This window comes from Impatiens glandulifera, chromosome 6 (assembly GCF_907164915.1).
Source record: "Impatiens glandulifera chromosome 6, dImpGla2.1, whole genome shotgun sequence".
Taxonomy (NCBI): domain Eukaryota; kingdom Viridiplantae; phylum Streptophyta; class Magnoliopsida; order Ericales; family Balsaminaceae; genus Impatiens; species Impatiens glandulifera.
The window spans coordinates 54,877,336-54,898,293 of record NC_061867.1 but is presented as its reverse complement, the minus strand read 5'-3'; the positions used below and the strand labels follow the sequence as shown (position 1 = coordinate 54,898,293).

Here is a 20,958-nt window from a genome sequence, read left to right as displayed (position 1 = left end):
TCCGTCTAGTTCATGTGTCGATGCATGATCATATTCAATTCTGTAAATAAAGCATTAGATAACATTTGGGTAGAATTAGGGATTAAGCTCACCGCTAGTTCATGTGGCGATGCAAGATCATATTCAATTATGTAAATAAAGCATTATGATAGCATTTTGGTAGAATTAGGTATTAAGTTCATCGTGTAGTAGTTATTATAACGAATTAGAATCAGATGATGAATGGATTTAGTTTCATAATATGAACCTTCTGTTTTTAGCTTCTAATGTATTCTCTAACTAGATAGATTACATTGATCTTGGTTATTCAAGAAACAAACTAAGGAAGAAAAAAAAAGCTGAAGTCGGAACGTTCACGTTATTACTATGAATAATTTAGTTCAAATATATTGAGATAATTAATTTATTTTTGGATTAAGTATTTGTGGATCGGTTTTTTGTTTATATAAATGTTTTTACTAAAACAACTAAATAATAATAATTCAAAGGAAAATCGAAATATATTTCAATATCAATAACGGTTCTGTCCAAGGAATGTCGTTACTAATACTCATATTAGTAACGACAATACCATTAGAAAGACCCTTATTGATACTGATATAAGTAAGGACAATACTATTGGTATTGCCAGAACCCTTATTGATACTCATATCAGTAACGACATTGTCTTCGGCAAAACCGTTACAAATACTTAGATGACTATTAGTAACGACTATCTAATGTCGTTATAGATACTAGATAAGTATAGTAACGTTCATTTTTGTAATGAATGATAACAATTTTATTCGTCGTTATTGAAAGTTATCGGTAACGATTTTTTAGCCTTTTAGTAACGACATTAACCCTTCCTGATATGTAACGACTATCTAATGTTTTTTTTTATGAGGTTACAAATTACTGATTATATTATTTATATTATTTAAATTATTAATCAAAATATTAAAATATTTTTTATAATTAATTTTATTTATTTTATATTTATACATATCAATATATTTTACTCAAATAATTAACTTTTTAATTTATCTACACAAATAAAATTATTTAAAACTAACTATATTATTTAAAATAAGTCATTTATCAAACAAACTCTTAACCTACCAAGATATAGAAGACGTTACAGCTCGACCCATCTACACTGTTTTCTAAAGTGTTTCCAAACTGTTAATAGTTTGGTTTTGGTTGCTGATATTAGAATTGTTAGTAAATTTATTATGATTTAATTTTGATGTTTAATTTATGATTTTATTCGTTTTTGAATATTGTTGAAATACTATTTAGCGAGGAAAAACAGCACAAGTAAATATTCACATATCACATATGCTTCTTGTAACACCTTTTCTCTCCCGTCTATGTCCCGTTCCATAGCTTATCACGTGCTTATGAGACACGTAGCAATATGGAAGGACTACCGCGAGGCAGCTCGAGGTTTGATGATTTTAACCTTGGTTTGCGTGCCAGACATCTTTTAAAATGAAACATTTAGTTTTTTAAAAGATTTTGAAAATACCTGGAGCGATAAGAAATTAATTATATAAAAATAATTAATCATTTGTTCAAACATTAATATTCTAGGAGGCTAAATAACAATTTAACCTGACCCGATTTAAATCAATTAAGCATAATCAGTTTAAAGATTATTCATTTGAAAATCAGAGTCGCCAAGAGATTTTATGAAAATTAATAAAATGATACGTGTACAAACGTATTTATACTAGAGTTTCTGAAAAAGTGGTTTGTTGTCTGTTTACGTTCGGGAAAGGCTTTCCCGCTATGTCCTCTACGCTCGCCTAAGGACGATTTTCAAAATTCTTCTAAAATAGACAAAGTCTGGCTTTATAAATCTAATTATAACATTCCTTATCTTTAATTAGTAGTCCAGGGGTCCTAAATGATGATAGACTTTAAATAATTGTACAAAATTATATAAAGAATGTGTGTACTTGTTGCGTTGATGTTCATATTTAACAAACCTGAAAATATTAGAAAAAGATATTAGATAGTATAATCAAACAAGACCTTAGTAAAATATTTGCTTTGAGAAATATCACATAGAATCTTGAGAGTTACTTTCTGACCTTGAGAATACCCTTTTTTAGAAAATGGGGGTTTGATTCTAGAATAGTTTTGGATTTCTTAAAATTGGAACCAAACGGGCCTAAGGATTAAATCCTAGGTTCGAGTTCGATCTTGTCAATTTGGGTTTAGTAGGGTTTGAGAGGTTCAATGTTGAGTGAGAGTTCGAACTTAGGCCTAGGGCTGTAACGGTCTTAGGCTAAGTGGGGGTTTGATCCTAGGCTAGGGCTAGGGTTTGGCCTAGGCTAAGATGAGGCTATGCTTAATTGTTGGTCCTAGGTTAGGTATCAAGGTCAATCCTAGGTCAAGTGGCAAGGTCTGTCCTATGTTAATTTGGTTTATGCTAGTTTTGTCAGCCCTAAGCCAACTCTCTCGGTCGGGCGGCATGGTCCTGGGCAGTTTCCTCGGTCGGGCGGCTCGGTCCTGACATGTTTTTCTCGGTCCTAAGGCAAAATTCCAGGACCTGGTGCTCTTGTTTTGGTCCGAAACTTCAGAAGGCCATAACTTTTGATTGGTATGTCCAAATCGCAATCCGTAAGTTGCAGTAGATTCATATGATCAGGAAGAACAAAAGCCTTAACACAAATCACGATTTTGAAAATCATAAGAGGATCAATTTTAAAACACAATTTTTAGGTCAAATTTTGGGATCTTTTAAATTAGGCCATTTGAATGCCTGATTTTTATTCCATTAGCTTTGAAATGATGAATATAGTTAATCCATAACAAAATAAGAACATCATTACATCATTAAATTAGTTTTTAAAGATTGAATCAAAATTTAACTTTTTTCAAAAACTAAATTTGATCAAACATGATAAAAGGGTGAAACAGTTGTTTGGAATTCATCCCTACATGTTAAGAGTCATGTATAGCTACTAATTGAATCAACAAATCCAACTTAGAAGCAAGAACATGAAATTTCAAAAATCTAGTTTTTTAACCTTTTTTTTTCCAAAATTTCAATTTGATCAAACATGATCAAAACATTATTACAATTACTTAGAAATCATTCAATCATGTATACAAACATGTAATACAACTAATTGAACCAACAAAATTAGATTAAAAGGAAGAACACAGAATTTTAAAATTCAAAATTTCAAGTTTTTTTCTCAAATTTCAATTTTGATCAAACATGATCAAAACTTGATTACAGTTGTATGGAAATGATTCAAACATGTATACAAACATGTAAAACATGTATAGCAACTATCTGAACCAAAAAATCCAGATTTAAACCAAGAACACAACATTTCAAAAAATCCAATTTTCAAACTAATTTTTGCAAAATTATGTTCTAGGTTGATTTGATCGGTTTTCTTTCAACAAAAATCTTACACATGATATATATAATGATTCTCTACAAAGAAATCACACAATCAAGCATAAGAACACGACCAAAGTGATCAAACAATAAAATTTGAAGAAATTCAAAATTTTGAATTACAAATCGAAAATCAAGGATTCTGGAATAATACCAGCAGCTGGAAAACTTTTCTGGACAGTATTGGAAGTGATCCAGAAGCCTGGATCGAAGCTTGGCTCACCGAAAAAAGTTTTGCAGAAAACTGTTTTTGGCCGAAAATTGCAGGTCTTCGATTGAGGCAATTTGATGTGTAATTTGCAGTTATTGTTTGATGGATTGGTATTAGGATGGTAGGGGAGTATTTATAGGGTGGATAGGTCGGCTGTAGAAGGCCAATTCGACTTTATTTTGATCGTCGACGTTCTTATCCCTAAAATCTTATCTGACAGCTGGAAACATTATCTACAGCGGGATAAGGCTGGAGGATAAGGGGGAAACGTAGGCGCTGATGATAGAAGCGTGTATGCGAAGAAATCAGCGAATTTGATCACCTGTGGCCGAAGCTAGAGCTTCTAGAAGGTTGGACGCCAGTGATGATCGCGAATCCGGCAACCCCTGCATCCCAACGAAGAAGATGAACAAAATGGCGTCGTTTTGAGTAATTGAATGCCGAGTTCTGTCTGGTTCCGTTAGTGGTCAGCCTGGTTGACTAACGGGGTTAGTCTGTCCCGTTAGTTGATCCGGTGCGGGCGCGCGCGTGGCTCCGCTACAACTTGATTTCTGGTGCGCTCTGGGCTGTCGGATGAGATCTGGGCACTCATCTGATGGTCCAGAATCTTGCTGCAAAGTTTAAACATAAAATCAGCCACACATAATTATGCAATTTTAATTTTATTTAAAAAGTTATTAAAAATCAGATTTAATTCCTTTTAAATCCATTTTTTCACCAAAAATTTCAAAAAAAAAATATTTCTAGATTCATAATAACAATTATGATCATGTTTTATCTTTTGGGGAATTTTGGGGTATTTTATTTAATTGGTTTAAGTCATGAATTAAACATAGATCAGTAATAAATCCTAATTAAATATTTTTAATCCCTTTCTTGGTCTAATTTGGGTAAAATATATACAAATATTTTATCTTCAAATTATTTTTGGAATTTTGGAAAGATTCCTTAATTAAGGTTTAATTATCACAATAATTAATCCTTAATCATGTTTTAATTCATTCTTTCAAGTTATTTTGAATATAAAATCCAAAATATTATTTTAATATTATTAAACCTAATAATATTATTTTGCAAATAAGGTAAGTCAAAATTTTATGCTTATACTTCTCTCCACTGAATAAAAAATTTGTATTTGTTTATGAAATATATCAATGTAAAAAATTTATATTTGTTTATGAAATTTATCAATGTAAGTGAGTTCGATATAATTCTAAAATTTTCAAATGTAAATGTGGGTCAATCTCATAATATTTGTTCATATTCTCAAATTATTTTTTTAAAATATTTTATATGAAATTTAAAAAAAGAAATTAGTATATAATGTTTATATCTATCTTAGTAATTCTTATTTTCAAACTTTTTTTATAATATATATATATATATATAAATTAATTAATTAGCTTTAATAATAAAGAGTCATTTTAAAGAAAATTTATGTACTGTGTTGACAAATTCAAATTATTCTAATGAAGCAGTCATTTAAAGATTTCATTTGTATATTATATATTTGAGGTCTATATTAACTCATTAACAAATTGTGAATATATTTGTAAAATTTAAAGTTATTTAGGGCCTAAAAGCCTAAAATGGGACAGTCCTAAAAGAAAGAAACCCTGGCGGCGGCCGTCTAAAGGAAACCCTAAATTTATAGTTTCTTATAAATTCATTCTTCTTCTTTCATTGTTCATACCTACATGTTCTCTATGGCGGCGCCCTAAATAAATCATAACCCTAATTTTATACTTCCATCACTTCGAATTTATGAGAGTATTTTATTTCAAATGGGAGAAATGAGTATTAGAATAATGGGTGGATTTATATGCAATATAAATATAAGTGATAAAGTTGATGTATATGATGTTTTATATAGGAATGTTAATGACGTTACAACATTTGCATCCCGTAGATTCAGGTATATTATTTATCTTTATTATTTGTTTAAGATGATCTCTAAATATAGTTTTTAAAATAATTTTGGTTGTAAATTAGCCAATTTCAAATTTAATATAAATTTATTTTTGAAACAGTTTGAAGATCAAGCTGAATTTGAAGAGAAACAAATGCTAATGAATGGAAGAAATTGACAATGACTAGAAACTTAGAAAGTAGTATCTGTTATAAGCTTAGAAACTAGTCTTTATATAGAATTTTTGTATGTAATTGTTTTGAAATGATTGAGAATGTGTAATATGTAATTTTATTGAAGAAATAAAATTAGTTGGTGATGTTTATATTAATGTGTTCATGTTTAATGTATTGTGCGACTTAATTAATTTGGTTGAATGTTTTTTTGAATTGATTCAAATTTAATTATGATTGAGAATGTGTAATATGTAACATATGAAAAAAATAAAATTAGTTGATGTTTACATTAAATGCTTTCATAGATGTTTAGTGGTAAATAACCGGAGGTCGAGGATATGATATTTGTGTCCCCGTTCCAATTTTACCCTGACAATCAAATATATAAAATCATTAATATATTTTACCCTGAAACACAATCAAATATATAAAATCATATTAATATGTTTATTTATTCATTATATTTTATAAAAAATTTAAGTTTATTCTTTTATAATATATAAAAAATTTAATATATCTCCTAAATCAGGCCGAGGCCGCACCACGCGCATAATTGTTATTCCTTTGGTTGAATGTTTTTTTTAATTGGTTCAAATTTAATTGAGTTTTAAAAATTATTCATAATTGTTAGATAATGATGGAATTCTATTATAAAAAGTCAAAAGGTATGGGTATAAGGTCATTTTTATTTTTTATTTTTTATTTTTTAAGTTAATGAAGGATTATTAATTATGAATTTAGAGTTTCATTCTTTATTATACTTTATATTTTTATTTAAAAGATAATTATATATATATATATATATATATATATTTTTAAGTTAATAACATGAATATAAGTTATACAAAGATTATTTAATAAAATATATATATATATACAAAATTAATTAATGTATAATAATTATGGAGGTGGTTTCATTTTTATTTTTATTCATATTTTTTTAAATAAATGATTATATATAATTAATATATAATTAATTATTAATTATTTTATAATTTATATAATTATATATTAATTATATATAATAACGTACTTAAAATTAATTCATGATATATTTAAATAAAAATAATTATTTTTAATTTATATAATTATATATTAAATATATATATAAACCTATTTAAAAATTAATTCATGATATATTTTAATAAAAATAAATTAATTTATTTGATAATTTTCAACCCTCCTATTTTTTTTTTTTTTAGTATAAATATTCATTTACTTCTTTTCATATTTATTCAATTCATTCATATTTTAACTCTTTTTCTTCATTTTTTTTTACACTTACATTTATTTTTACTTTAATTTTTTTAATAAGTAATTATATATATATATATATATATATATATATATATATATATATATATATATATATATATATATATATATATATATATATATATATATATCAATAATTTTATTTGTATTAAATTATTTTATAATATATAAAAGGGAGTGATAGAAGAGGGAATGATGTGTCACTCCATCACTGGTTAAAAAAATGATAAAATGTGAGGAGAGAGAAAAGAGAGAAATTTTGTTATTTTTTTGGGTAATCAAATTGCGCCACATCATTCTCTCCCTATCCCCTCCCTCAAATTTTTTCTCCCAATTATTTCTCACAAGGAGAAATGAAATAGAAAAAGGGAAGAGATATAATTATTTTTTGGGATAAAGAACAAATTTAAGACTATAGTAGAGCGATTTTATCAAATTTAGGACTCACCTCTTTTTTATTTATTTAAAGAACTCAACTTACAATTTTATCTTATATTTAAGTTTAACCGCTAACTCCGTTACTTTATATAAGAAACCTGTTAAAATATTTAAATATCATTTTGATTTTTTATTTATTTAATATAATAACTTTACATCACTATAATATAATCACTTACTTCCGGTCATTCACTCCAAGTCCGACCCCACTTCCACCCTCTTCACTCTCCTTTTCAATTAATCAATCTCATCTTATAAATAAAAGGACCTTGATAAAAAAATATATATATATAAATAAGGTGGAGATACAATCAAATATGAGGTGTTAGGATAGGATAGTGATGAGTTGGAGAGAGAATCGGAGATGGCGAATGCTAATGCTAAAATACTTGAATACATGTAAATATATTATATAAAATAAATAAAATTTATATTAACGGAGTTAATGGAGAGTATGAAATATAATAAAATGATGGAATTATAGTTCTTCAAATGACAATAAATTAGAAGAGGCTTAAATTTGACAATTCTTTTTAATAAAAGTTTTAAATTTGTCATTTATCTCATTATTTTTTTTTTTCAGGAGTACATAGAAATTGGATTGCCCAAGAGGTGGATCTTTCCTAGCTCATTAGTTTTAAAATGTCGATAATGATGATTAAAAGATGAGATGCTTTGTTGATTGAAATGAGAAAGGTCAAAATATTGATGAGATGTTTTTTTATAATTTGAGTTGAATTTTAATTTTAATTATTAATCATATTAATTATATATTTATGCTTAAAATTATAAAAACAACTGAACAGGGTTAAGTGTTTATAATTCATAATAATCGAATCTCGTAAAGTACAAATTTATAATGTTTAGAGAAAATATCTTTAATATTTGATAGTTATGTGTAAAATGCTCGAAATAAATTTAATTGAAAAACAAAAGATATGTTGATCGATCGAAATAAGATGGTAAGAGATTAATAAGAAAGAATAAATATGTAAATATCAATTAGTAACTTAAAAGACAAAAGTGAGTAAAAAATGCATGGAAATCTGATTAAATAAGTGTATTTGATAAAATTTCAATACGTCACTTAATTTGATGTATTTAATGAGATTACCATTATTTTTTCTTGTAAATCTTTATTACCTTAGTTGGTGAAGAACTATGTAAATATTTACACATTTTATGTTGTTTTAATATTACTCACGATTCTCATATATCTTTTAGGTGTTTTGATTTAGAATTTCGAAGATTTATTTAAGGAGATTAAAATCTTAAATATTTGTGACAATTTTTCATGTTATATTGTAAAAGTTTTATGTTGTTTATTTTTCTTAATTACAATTTTCTTGAAGATATGAATGTATTAAAAAAACATATATATTAAAAATTTATTAATATAATTATAGACGTTTTCTTAGACTTATTTATGATTTACTATGACTTCTCCTAACAAAGAGACTTTTGTGAAGACATTACAAGAAGAATACAACATTATTCTAACATTATGTATCTAATAGAATGTTGATAATGATTTATATATTTTTTTTCTCACCGAAAAAATCAAAGATTTTCATTACTACTATTACAAAAGTCTAACTATTACGTGTCGAGTCCGAAAAATTAAATTATGGTTATAAATATATTTTTTTACACACTCTTTCCATCTTTATACATCTATTAGTGAAAAAACTATACAAATATTTATACATTTTATTACTTCACCACGAATTACCCTCACCTCAAAATGAGTGCTCTCCTATTCCGACTTCCCCACACCTCAAAATGAGTGCTCTCCTATTCCGACTTCCCCAGAGCCTTTGGTAGTATAGCCGAGTACAAATCAACTTACTAATGAGATTGATTATATAGAGTATGATTGATCTTAATATAGAACCCAAAATAGAATTTAGTCAATCTAATAAAATGTTTTCATTTTAACTTTTATATTAATTTAATTTCAGATTTTTTTTAAATTCTTTTATTTGTTTATTGTATATATAATTTGCAATATCTATTATACTTTTATTTGATTTAAAAAATTAATTATTTCGTATAATTTAATTGGTACGAGAATATATGTCATCGTTTCAAAAGAATTTAGATGGTGTATAATTTGGATAATAAATTTAATAAATATTTTTTTTATCTCATTCCTTAATATGTTTATTTTACTTTTTTAATTAATGTTTAATAAATTTACTTCATTTCTTTTTATAATTCACTTAATTTAGAAAAGAAAAAATCATTGTTAAATTAACCTTTTATTTATTTATATATATATATATATATATATATATATATATATATATATTATTATATATATATATATATTATTATTGGACAGTAGTCAATACATCTATTTTTTATTTGTTCATTAGTAACTTTAAATTTATTTTATTTACTTTTACTAAAAACTTCTTTAATTTGTTAATGCTTAGTTTAAATTATTTAATTGACTAAATAAAATATGATAGTTACTAATATGAAAATATTTGGTTGTGAATAACTGATACGAAAATAAGTAGAGAAACAATATATTTTTGTTTGGATAATTTAGATAATTCTAGTTCAAACCGAAATAGTTAATTCAAATTAGTATTTTGGAATGAGATTCAAATTGGTTCATTTATTACTAGAAAAAAAAATCCATCATATTAGCACACTATTAAATCTATTGTTCTGATATAATTTAAAAATAACCAATCCATTAATCTACATGTAACCATTTGCTTATTGACAAAGATTTAGGGTCTTTCATATACTATTTTCCTTAAAAGGGTGTACAAATGATATGACTATCTTCATAAACAATTATAGAACACACAAAACCTAAATATGATACTTATTTTGCTCTAATAAATAGGATTAAGCCGAAAAACATACTCGGTTTAAGATCATTTTTCCATAAGCTGTCTCTTAAGATTCTGTAGATCACTTAGCTGTGTTTTCAACAATGCATGTTCTTGTTGGATCTTGTCTAGAAGTTTTTCAGTTATGCCTATATCTTCATTAACATGGTCGATTCGTTTGTCTAGCCATGTTGTCATTTGCTGTTCTCTTGTTTCGGAATCAGTCGACAATAGTTTGTTGATAGAGTAATCAGATTGGTGATGATGATGATGAATTACTTGGACTTGTTGAGGTCGAGATAGTAGCACGACTATGCTTAGCTGCAAGACAAAAGAAATCACAACCCATCATTCAAATTTCTATTTACATCATTTTTGTAAAGAAAATTGGAAACAAAATTCGTCTCCAAACAGTCAACAATTCATAAATACAAAATTTTGATCGATTTGAGAAACAAACAATAACTAAGATCTAAGGCTTCATTCCTCAAAAGATCAAGCCTTACAATCAATAAGCAAATGAACTTCTATTCTCTGGTCATTTGAACTATAACTAAGGTTACGAATGTTTACGAAAGGAACGACACTCTCAAAATAAAAAGTGGAACAAAATAAGTGACAAAGATAGATTCTAAGCAAGGCTAAAGGGATGTAAGTTATTTATTTGGGTCAAATGTCATAAACAAAAGTGTTTTTAAATAGATTGGCGCTCCATTTTCAACCTGAAGTTATGGTAATGGCTAATCAAAGTCATTTCTCCACATGCACTTAAAGACATATACTGAACATTCTTCCTATGTTCCTATAAATGTGTCCATTTTTCTAATACGTAAGAAAACAGCATAAGACAACATCGTGGACGACAAAAACCAATTTCCCTTATAATGTGGTGGACGATCTGGAAAGAAAGAAACAAAAGAGTTTTCGAAGAGAAAAGTTATGGGTAGGATCACCTCAAAGGATTCATGTTACATGCGTTCACTTCATTCCGAAAAATAAGGACTTGTACGGGATGAGAATTTTTCGATCTTACTGCCATTTAAAATTCTTGCGTTGTTTTCTTATTTATTGTTTTGTATTTTCTCTTCCCCTTTATAACGTTTGAACGCATCTTGTGCTTTTTTTAATAAAAGTTAATTTTTTTCAAAAAAGCATATGCATTCAAAGGCATATACTGAACTTTTTTCCTATGTTCCTATAAATGTGACTATTTTCTTAAACAGAAAAATGCATCTTTAACAAAATAAAGCTTAAGTAAGAGCATACCTGCATGAGAACTAGAATCATAGCGAAGGTAATCATCACCATTATGGGAACCTTGTTTCTAAAGTTCAAAAAGAGGAGGGATTTCAAGATGGGTTCTCTAACCGTGGGCCCTATTGAATGGTCATCACTCTCTCGTAGAGGTGACGTATCGCCGATGTCAGGTGTTGTTGTCTGTTGTTTGCATGTTCCTTCTGTACTTTCGGAAGGTTCCAATGAGTTTCCCACCTTCCCTTGATGGCTTTGGCCATCATCATTAAGTGTTGTATCAGCTGATGAATCTCCAGCTGAAATGTGGAAACAGGTTCTTCAGCTTCATGAAAAATATTTGTATTCAAATTGTTCTAGGGTAGTTATTTCCAAATAACCTTGTTTAATATAGGTTATGTATGTAAAAGACGTTGGCCCATTTAGAAACATTTTCTGAAGTCGGGTCAGAGTTTGGACGAGAAAATGTCTATAAATTTCCTTGGGAACACTTTTTTATGTATCTTATCCTGATGTTGATTTAGATGAGATAATGTTTTGGATATATTCATAAATTTGTTGATATTTTCTCGTACAAACCCAAATTCAGCTCCACAAATGTTTCTAATAGAAGTATAAATATATAATACAATTTTTATTTTTTAAATAGTGTATTTTGGTTGATGATGGAAAGATGTGACGGTAAATTTATTTTATTTTTGGTAATGAGTAGATTGTTAATTGAATAATAGCTTATTTGAAATTAATCTCAAATAACCCACATAAAACAAGACCTTAGAAGTACCTTCTTTATTCTCAAGGTGTTTCTTCATCAGCAATTCATGTGCCTGAAAGAGAGTTTTGTGAATTATTTCAATTAGGACCAATTTCTGGCATGGCAATTTTGACTAAAAGTGGGAATTTGGATGCATTCTTACACTTTTTATCCAAAGAGCGTAAACATCTCGACATTCATCCAATGTAGATTGTACAATCTTCACTGCGAAAAGGTCAGGCACCAACATTATAATCCATACATTAAAAATGAATTTCTAGCAGGTTATGAAATAAAAACAATTTAGGCATTATGAATGATTTGCTCCTTCTAGTAGAAGAGTCATATTTTACTCCCTGGGTAAAATATTGAACTTGACACCGTCAACACAGTGCCACGTGGCTGCTTACTTGTACTAGTTATTTTGGTAAAAAATTTAAAGGAAAAGAAAAAGTCCAGGTAAGTTTTTAAATGCATCTTTTTAATACTTTTAAGCCATTGTGAAAAAAAAGGGTCCAAAATCAGCAGCCACTTGGTAATGACTTAGACAATTTTGCAAGTTTAAGGAGCATTATGAAATAGAAAGTTCATTGAGCAAATTAGTCATGTATCTCAACATTTTATGCTCCTACAGCCATGTGGAAAATCAAGGAAGCAATTTTTCTATATTCTTATTTTACTGACAAGAACCTTAGTTAATTAGTTATAGTAAAATTGAAGTACAAAATTGACAAACACCTTTCCACACAGTCCTCTTGGAAAAAGATACTCTCATATAGACGGTCAAAAAGCAACTGTCGATTGATTTTGAATCTTGTTTAACATCCCAACGCCCCTGAAATGAACAAGGCAAATGACACAAGTTAAGTAAAATATGAATCTCGTGATACTCCATGAACATTAAGGAAAAAGTTAAACAAGTTAAAAGCATGATGTAGCTATAGAAAAGATAATCCTTTGTGGTTTTCCATCCAAATGAGAGGTCAACATGTTTGTTGCTTCAGACTATTTGTTTCAGACTATTTATGACTCACATGCTCACTGATTTCATTTCCAACTGCCTTTTTTCAGTTTTTGTCATGAAAAACACTTTTGTAATGAATCTGGAATCAAGGTTCACATGTTCAGTACAGTTTATGAATTTACAACATAAAAGTTTGGGATGTTTAGATGTAAAGAAAATCATGGGAAAATTTACATTTGTTATGTTTGCCAAAAATTATATCTAAAAAATAACCATGATCCAAAAAAGAATCTAATCATGATAGGAAAAAAATCTCTATAACAAATGAAGAAAAAATACATTATGAATTGGATGATCTAGAAAATAATCTGTATACCAAATGAAACAATAAAAATCACATTATAATTTGGATCATGATCCAAAAAGTAATTTGATAATCAAGATATAGAGAAAAAAAATCTTATACCAAACGGAAAAAAACCAATTTCAGTTTTAACTTGTGTTATTTTCCAATGAGATCGTGATTGTAACAAAATACAAGTTTCCAAATAGTCAACAGATGTCTAGAGAAAAATAATATGTGAGATTAGTAGGGACGAATGCAATAAGTCTAAGTATAAAAATCTGCACTAATGTAACTCATACCTCAACTGTAAAGTAATCTGCATAGGGTACATCTTTAACCACTTGGGAGGTCTCAATAACCAAATGACTGCAATAAATAAGTACAAATTTTTTGAATTAATTATTCCAATCTAAGAAAAGGGCAAATTTAGAATCTTAAACTCCAACATACAAGAACAAGATGGTAATGTTATTACCTCCACAGAATTCTAGTAGTGCATCTAAAATATGGTTTTTAAGCATTCATGAAGTGTAAATTAAATAAATATGCATATCTGAAATGTTATTAGCTATGCTAGTGCTCAATTCCTCTCATTTCATGTTTTGTGAGATTTGTATTTTTTAAGGATAAGAAGTATATTTCTTAGTCTAAAGAAAAGCATGGTAGTATCAGTAACTTGTCTTTGAAGACTCTAAATGTCTGAAACTCCTGGCAGAAGCTAGATTTTGCACCTGTAAGGAACAAGAAGTCAAGATTAAGAAACAATATTTAAATATATACAGATAACAGAACATCCTTTGTAATATTATTTTTTTGAAGAGAATATTACCAAAGTATATTTTAATTGGATGTAGGAACGACTTATCACGAGCATGATAAAACTCATCTCGTTGATACCATGAGCTGCATTTAAAATCTGTGAAGGTTGAACATGGTTATAGAAAAGTATAGCATTAGAAAATTAATCATTCGTGCTAAAAATAAGGTATAAAATATGAGTACCTTTATCTCCACATTTTCTATGAAATGACTCCAGGAAACCAACAGCTTCATCCGAACAAAAGAGATTGAAGAACTCTTTCACACTTATCTACATACAGTTGCTATATATTGTTAAATTCAACGTAGAGTTCTAGCAGAATTCAGTTACAAATATTTTACTACGCACAACATATAAAGGAACCAATTTTATCAGTCACAAGAAAAGACAACATATGGGGTGAAAAAAGCCTTATTTGATCTGGGGTTATTACTTTTTTTCATGCAGGTTATGAAAAACCAGGTTATTTGAATAAAAAGACAATAAGGGTACTGATGATGGGATATTGGGTTTATTGGGTTATTTTGAAATAATTCCAAATAACCCATCAAACAAGGCCCAAATGTCATACACAAGCAAGTACTTGTTCTTGAGATATATAGAAAATATATGCTGCGTGAGGTATAAGAGTCCTGTTAAACATCCAGGAAGGGAAACAATGTTGAACGAAGAATACCTGAAACTTTTCTTCGGCAACCTTCGTAAAGTCTTCGGAAACTGCATACCGGATATAAGTGATGAACATTGAAACCATCAAATAATATGAAGCACCGTCATGAATACAATGCATACGCAAACATCAAATATATCCATGACATAACAAGTAAAAACCTTTGTAGACTAATACAGTTACTAGGGAATCTGGATCACAAGTCAAACCAACAGACATGATCTCATTTGAAGACTTGGGCATAAGAATTATGTAGAAAGGAAGAAACCGATGGTTAAGCTCAAAGCCAAATTCTATAAAAGAAAAACCAACTCCCAAGTATAACCTCTTTTGAGCTATCAAGTCCTCTCTTAAAATACTAAAAGACTAGCTCTGAGCTGAGCCAGACCATGGGGAGGTTAAGTGACAGAACTGCACAAAACCTATATTCTAAGAGCTTTATTGGGAGATGATAAAAAGTGGTCAATCATGTGGAATAGCTTATGCAACAAGAAAGCATCAAAGACACCCAATGAAAAGCACATACTGTGATTTTAATGGTAGTGAATGCTTTCCCAAGTCTTTGGGCTAAGGCAAGCTCCCAAAAAAAGTATTTGTAGACTCATCCTAACCTTTAAATGGGCAAGCACACATCAACATACAACCATCTAGATTATAGAGCTTTAGGATGCACAAATTGACATTAATTATCAAAACATAAGACAACCTCACAAACATATAAAATAAAAAAGAGACTTAGGCCTTGCTTGATGTGGGTTAATTGGAATTACTTCCAAATAACCCACTATCTAATCTATCATCACACCATTCCCATCATCAACCAAAATACCCTCCTTTTAAAAAAAAAAAAAAATTCATTATAATACCCTTCTTTTTACTCAAAGAACACAAAATAACCTCGTTTTTTATAATCTACATCAAACAGGATTATTTGAAAATAACCAAGATCAAACAAGACCTTAGATTATAATTAACTAAAGCAACTAAGGCACACCAATCAATTACCATATCTACAGCCACATCCCCTCATGATGTTGCTATGGCACATTTAGGAGTGAGGATTGATCCTTAATTTTAAATTAAAACTATTACCTATGTTATCATCTATACTATTGATTCTCAAATTGAAGTAAATATGTCCTATATGTTAACGTCAAGTACTTGTCCTTTAACTATAGGTAATTCTAAGTTATAACTATCACATATATCAATATTATCTATGTATATTATGGTACCTCTTGTCCTTTAGGAGTAACTAAGTCTCATTTACACTAAGTAGCCCAACCTAAGAATGTGCATGCATATCTTAATTTACCAGACCAAAAGAAGGACAGTGAAGATAGCACATTTCAGCCATTGAGATCTGAATAAATACATGGTGCACCTAATGTAATAACTCTAACAAAGGCCAGGAAAGACAGCACTAGCTTTTTCCTAGATACTAAATCAGATGGATGGATCAAAATGCAGTGAAAATTTAGATAAACCTTTAGGTGCCTCAGAATTTGCATTTGTCCATCCAAGAGTCATCACGGAAGATGGTGAGGATCCACTATTTTCAATTGCTTCTGATGTATCTCCTCCAGTGTTCTCCACTTCTGGAGACATTGGTATACACTCAGGCTCACCATCTTGAGGAGGACTAGAATCATCTAAGGAAGATACATCCTTATGCCTGAGTCAAACAAAATTAAGTAAGATCAAGATCCAGTAGTTCTATAAATGATAAAGTTGGTACAAGTAAAGTTGTTGTGAAGACAACTTCTAATAATACAAATAATATATATAAATCAAGTCTTAAATGTGTGAACACATGACCAGAACTTTGTTCATTAAACAACACATCCATCAAGGTTGAATTGTTTATTTATTTATTTAATTTTATTTTCTTTTGTATTGCTTAAAATATACCTTTTAGAACCTTCCATCTCATCCTCTAGGCATTCAGATTTCTCAAAATTTTCAATCACATCAGCTCCATTCTTTTGATTGCATAAATTTGATTGCTTGTCCTGATTAAAAGAATAAGGAAAGACAAAGAAATGTTTAGCAGCAGGACAAAATTATCAAGTAAAATTTCTATATAGTTTTCTATAGTTATGAGGACTTCTACCTTAAAGCTAATATTTGATATTAGCATATCAAGTTACACTTAAAGATACGTTGCAGTAATGACTTCAATATTGACCTTCTTACAATTACAAGTGGTAAGAAGTGAACACATTTTGGGATTCATCAACATGAAACTAAAAGAGAGAAAAAACAGGTGTTTTGTGTATGAATATACATAATTTCAGGAAAGAGATCTGATCAATATTCAATTCCATTTGCTTAGCTTTCTATAATTCTTTTGTAAATTATAGATTCACTACCAGAGAGAAACTTCTCATCATGCTGATAGTGATATTGGAATACATATCTAAATACTCCTATACAAGGCCTGTCTCTCCCAACAATGAATAATAAACTAATAACCAAGGCAATTAACTTTTGTCAGGTGAGCACTCTGTTAATAGTATATTTTCTAGTTTAATTATAGGGTAGAAGGGGATGGGATAAACAAGAAGGAGATGAGACCTGAGAGAATGGGGGGGATAAGAAACCAGAATAATCCTTGATAATTGGACAATATCTCCTAAAGATCATCTAGGTACATAGTAGTAGTTATTGCAATTCTAGTCAAACTCGTTCTATTCCAACAATGAGGAAAATTAGAATTGACATTGAATAAAATAGAATTGCCTGAACATTTAACCACTGATATTTAAACTTCTAATAAAACACTTAAAAATAACATAGAACATGGGACTATCTGAAAACTGACTATCATGCTCTAGTAAATTATAAGTGGCTGAATTACCAGGATATCTGTTGTCATATTTTCCGGCTTTCCATGTTGTGACCAACCCTCAGTAATTAACTTGAAAGCATCATCACGGGATAGGAAAGATGTGAAGAATAACTGCCCAATAAATATTCCATTTCATTGTGTAGATGTAAACTGATTAACATGGCCTCAACTTCTTTACATTGATTTGAAGACAAAATTTAATGCAATCATAACACATCATTGAATTAGTGCAAGATACCTTCTTTTCTCCAACCATAATTTCAATAGCAGTAGGAAATAATCCAGCTGCCTTAGCTCTTTGCACGGATGTGATTTTATTGAATGGAATTACTCTCTGTATGAAACCCAGATAAGATTCTGTTTAGATTCTAATTCTATTGAACAAATTTCTACAGTACATTGTATAACACATACCACACTTTATCCATAATGTTAATCTTCTAAGGATAATTCATGTTAGTACATTGTTAACCAATAGCTTTACTTTTATAGGTGAACTTAGAATTCTTTTAATGTGATTAAAAGCGGTCAATGCAAAATTTCCAGCAACGTGATGAACATTTTCTAATCAGAATCTAGCTACAATGATGGATAAACACCAGAGCCCAAGTCCAGTCTAATTTTGATGATAAATCTTGCAAACAAAATTTCATCTTTTATTTTTTTTATAAAATATTAACGTTATTTTAATAAAGTTGTCGCAAATTGAAACATATCACCAATTACTTTATAAAACAAAATGGCATCTTATGTTGCATCTTAACATGTTCTCCATAATAGTTTCAATAATTACTATAGGCTTGTTTGATTTGGAGTTATTTTGAAATAATCTTTGAAAAAATAAATTCTTGTTTAATTAAAATGTGGTTACTTGGATTATTTGGGTAAAATTACCAAAATATTCTTATTATTTAATATTTTAAAAAGGTATCAAGAATAAAGTGAGAATATTTTGGTATTTTAATTGATGATTCGACTGATAGGTTGAAGACGTGATTGTTGATGGGATAGTGGTTAAACCACATCAAACAAGCCCTGCCACTCTTCTACATGCTAGTAAGAGTAATTTTTGTCTTTTTAAAATTTGGGTAAACAATTGATCTGGACAAAGCCAAGACAGCAACTAATGGGGAATATATATCATACAAATATATAAAAGGCAAATGTTATCCTTAAATATGGATACTAAGTTTTAATGAATATTAACCAATTTATAAAAAACAAAATGACCAACAAACCTTTGTCTCATATCCAAATATATTGGAATAAAAGCACACATTGTGGTTAAATAGGTATAGATGACCCTGCAACAAGTAAATACAAATAGAAGTCAGAACTCAAATTCATTTGCAAAGGCATAACATAATACATGTTTCCAGAAGTTGTGATATATTGAGCAATGTAAAAGTACAATTACATTGCATTCTTCTTATTTCCCCTTATCAAATACAAGAGTTCTAGAGTTCTAAAGTGAAGAGGAGACTATGAAAGTAGATCGAAACAACTCAGGAATTGAAGCCAAGGAATACACAGGTAAATGTGAAGTTTCTGAAATATTGAAACAAAATTCTTTTTATCAGATGAGTGCTGGCTCAACTAAAACAAAGCTAACTCAAGGGAAGGGGATGTAAACACAACTCACAAACAAACATCATCATATGCAACAGTTCAATCACCAATAGTAAAGCCTAGAGCCAAACAGGTGAGGATGCGACGTTAATATAATCGCTGGGATTCGTGGAATGCAGATTGGGATTTGAGGAATGCAAATTGGGTTTATAAAGCAGAGTAAGAGTAGCCAAAGAGAAATCTCACAATAGAATCAGAATTCTAAAACTGCAGGTCCTGTATGTTCTTGTTGTTTGTCATCTTTTAATCAAAGTCAGGGACTGTCTAGCTTTGATTTTGACAATTTCTCCCACTTTTGGGCTTTTTAATAAATTGATCCCAAAAAATAAATACAAGAGTTATATATATACTAGTTGCAGCAAATATAACCAAGTAAGACATTACCTGAAGAAAAAAATTCTCTTGCAATGCACAATTAAAATCCTGAATAAGAACCTGCAAGTAATAAAATCAAAGAAAGTAGTTGAAAATCAAAACAATTCTTGCTTAATTCTCACAATACAAGGTGCAGTTCCATATATATGAATCTGAAACCAGACATTACAAAGCAGGATGTTATAAATGAAAAGATTCAGTAAAAACAAATATGTACTGATTTTCCAAGGATTACTTCAGTAGCGTATAAATATATTTTCAGACAGATAACTCCGGTGACTCAGAAAGCCAGTGATCACTTACTTCCTCATCTGGAAGACGGAACAGATGTCGATATTCCTCACTTCTCGCCTGCGGATAAGGCTGAAACGGCAAGAGAAAACAGTGTTCTCAATTTTCCAGATGCAAGTAAAGATTGAACAAATACTTAATGCAATTTGTTCATAACATAACATAACATAACAGTAGCACACAACAAGTTAAGAAGGTCGGTGCTTAAACTGAGAGAAACAAATGCAAGACGAATTTCTCACATGAATTGTGTGTCTGAAGTTGATTTCATTATTTCACCTGAATTTCAGAGTCATGCAAGAGGTCATTTGAAGTGGTGGATTCATTCGTTGAAGAAGAAGAAGAAGTGTTATTCTGATCGGCTACAGTTGAAACTGATGGAGAAGATGATCTGGTTGCTTCTTTTGAGAGGAATTTCGAAGGCGATGACTCGATTTTCGCCGATATTACAGCCATGGAGGAAGAAGATGGAGTGAAATCTTTTCGATTTGAATTGGAGAGAGAAACTTGATTCAGAAGAGAGACGGTTGTTAGATGAACAAGTGCTCACTATGCAGATCGGTAGATGATGTAAAAGGCGATATGACTATTGGTTGACTGTTTTTTACCCTTCTTTCTTACTTTTTTTTTTTTTTTTTTCAAATCATTTATTATTTAAAAAAAGTGTTCAAGCAAAAAAATAAAAAAGGGAAGGAATGATGTGTCATTATTAAAGAATGGGGAGGGAAAGAAAAAGAAAATTAGTT

At 29.2% G+C, this 20,958-nt stretch overlaps 1 protein-coding gene across 1 annotated transcript; it reads right to left on the bottom strand.

The window, feature by feature from the left end:
• Positions 1 to 10,089: 10,089 nt before the first annotated feature.
• LOC124941116 (protein VASCULAR ASSOCIATED DEATH 1, chloroplastic-like) lies at positions 10,090 to 20,757 on the bottom strand. Its single transcript, XM_047481383.1, has 18 exons — positions 20,492 to 20,757; positions 20,225 to 20,284; positions 19,931 to 19,981; positions 19,156 to 19,221; positions 18,156 to 18,251; positions 17,927 to 18,028; positions 16,978 to 17,078; positions 16,554 to 16,741; positions 15,073 to 15,113; positions 14,579 to 14,666; positions 14,406 to 14,492; positions 14,253 to 14,307; positions 13,876 to 13,942; positions 13,005 to 13,101; positions 12,430 to 12,491; positions 12,297 to 12,339; positions 11,528 to 11,811; positions 10,090 to 10,582 (listed from the first exon to the last, which is right to left on the bottom strand). The coding sequence occupies exons 1-18, from the start codon at positions 20,666 to 20,668 to the stop codon at positions 10,307 to 10,309; spliced, it is 1,941 nt and encodes a 646-aa protein (XP_047337339.1). The 5' UTR covers positions 20,669 to 20,757; the 3' UTR covers positions 10,090 to 10,306.
• Between the last annotated feature and the right edge of the window lie 201 nt (positions 20,758 to 20,958).

Excerpts from the sequence above, each read along its gene's own strand:
- LOC124941116 (XM_047481383.1), bottom strand. The coding sequence starts at position 20,668 with ATGGCTGTAATATCGGCGAAAATCGAGTCATCGCCTTCGAAATTCCTC. Across the intron at positions 18,252-19,155 it reads TATTTGGATATGAGACAAAG|AGAGTAATTCCATTCAATAA; the intron begins GTTTGTTGGTCA and ends GGTTTCATACAG. Across the intron at positions 18,029-18,155 it reads TTATGGTTGGAGAAAAGAAG|TTATTCTTCACATCTTTCCT; the intron begins GTATCTTGCACT and ends TTTATTGGGCAG.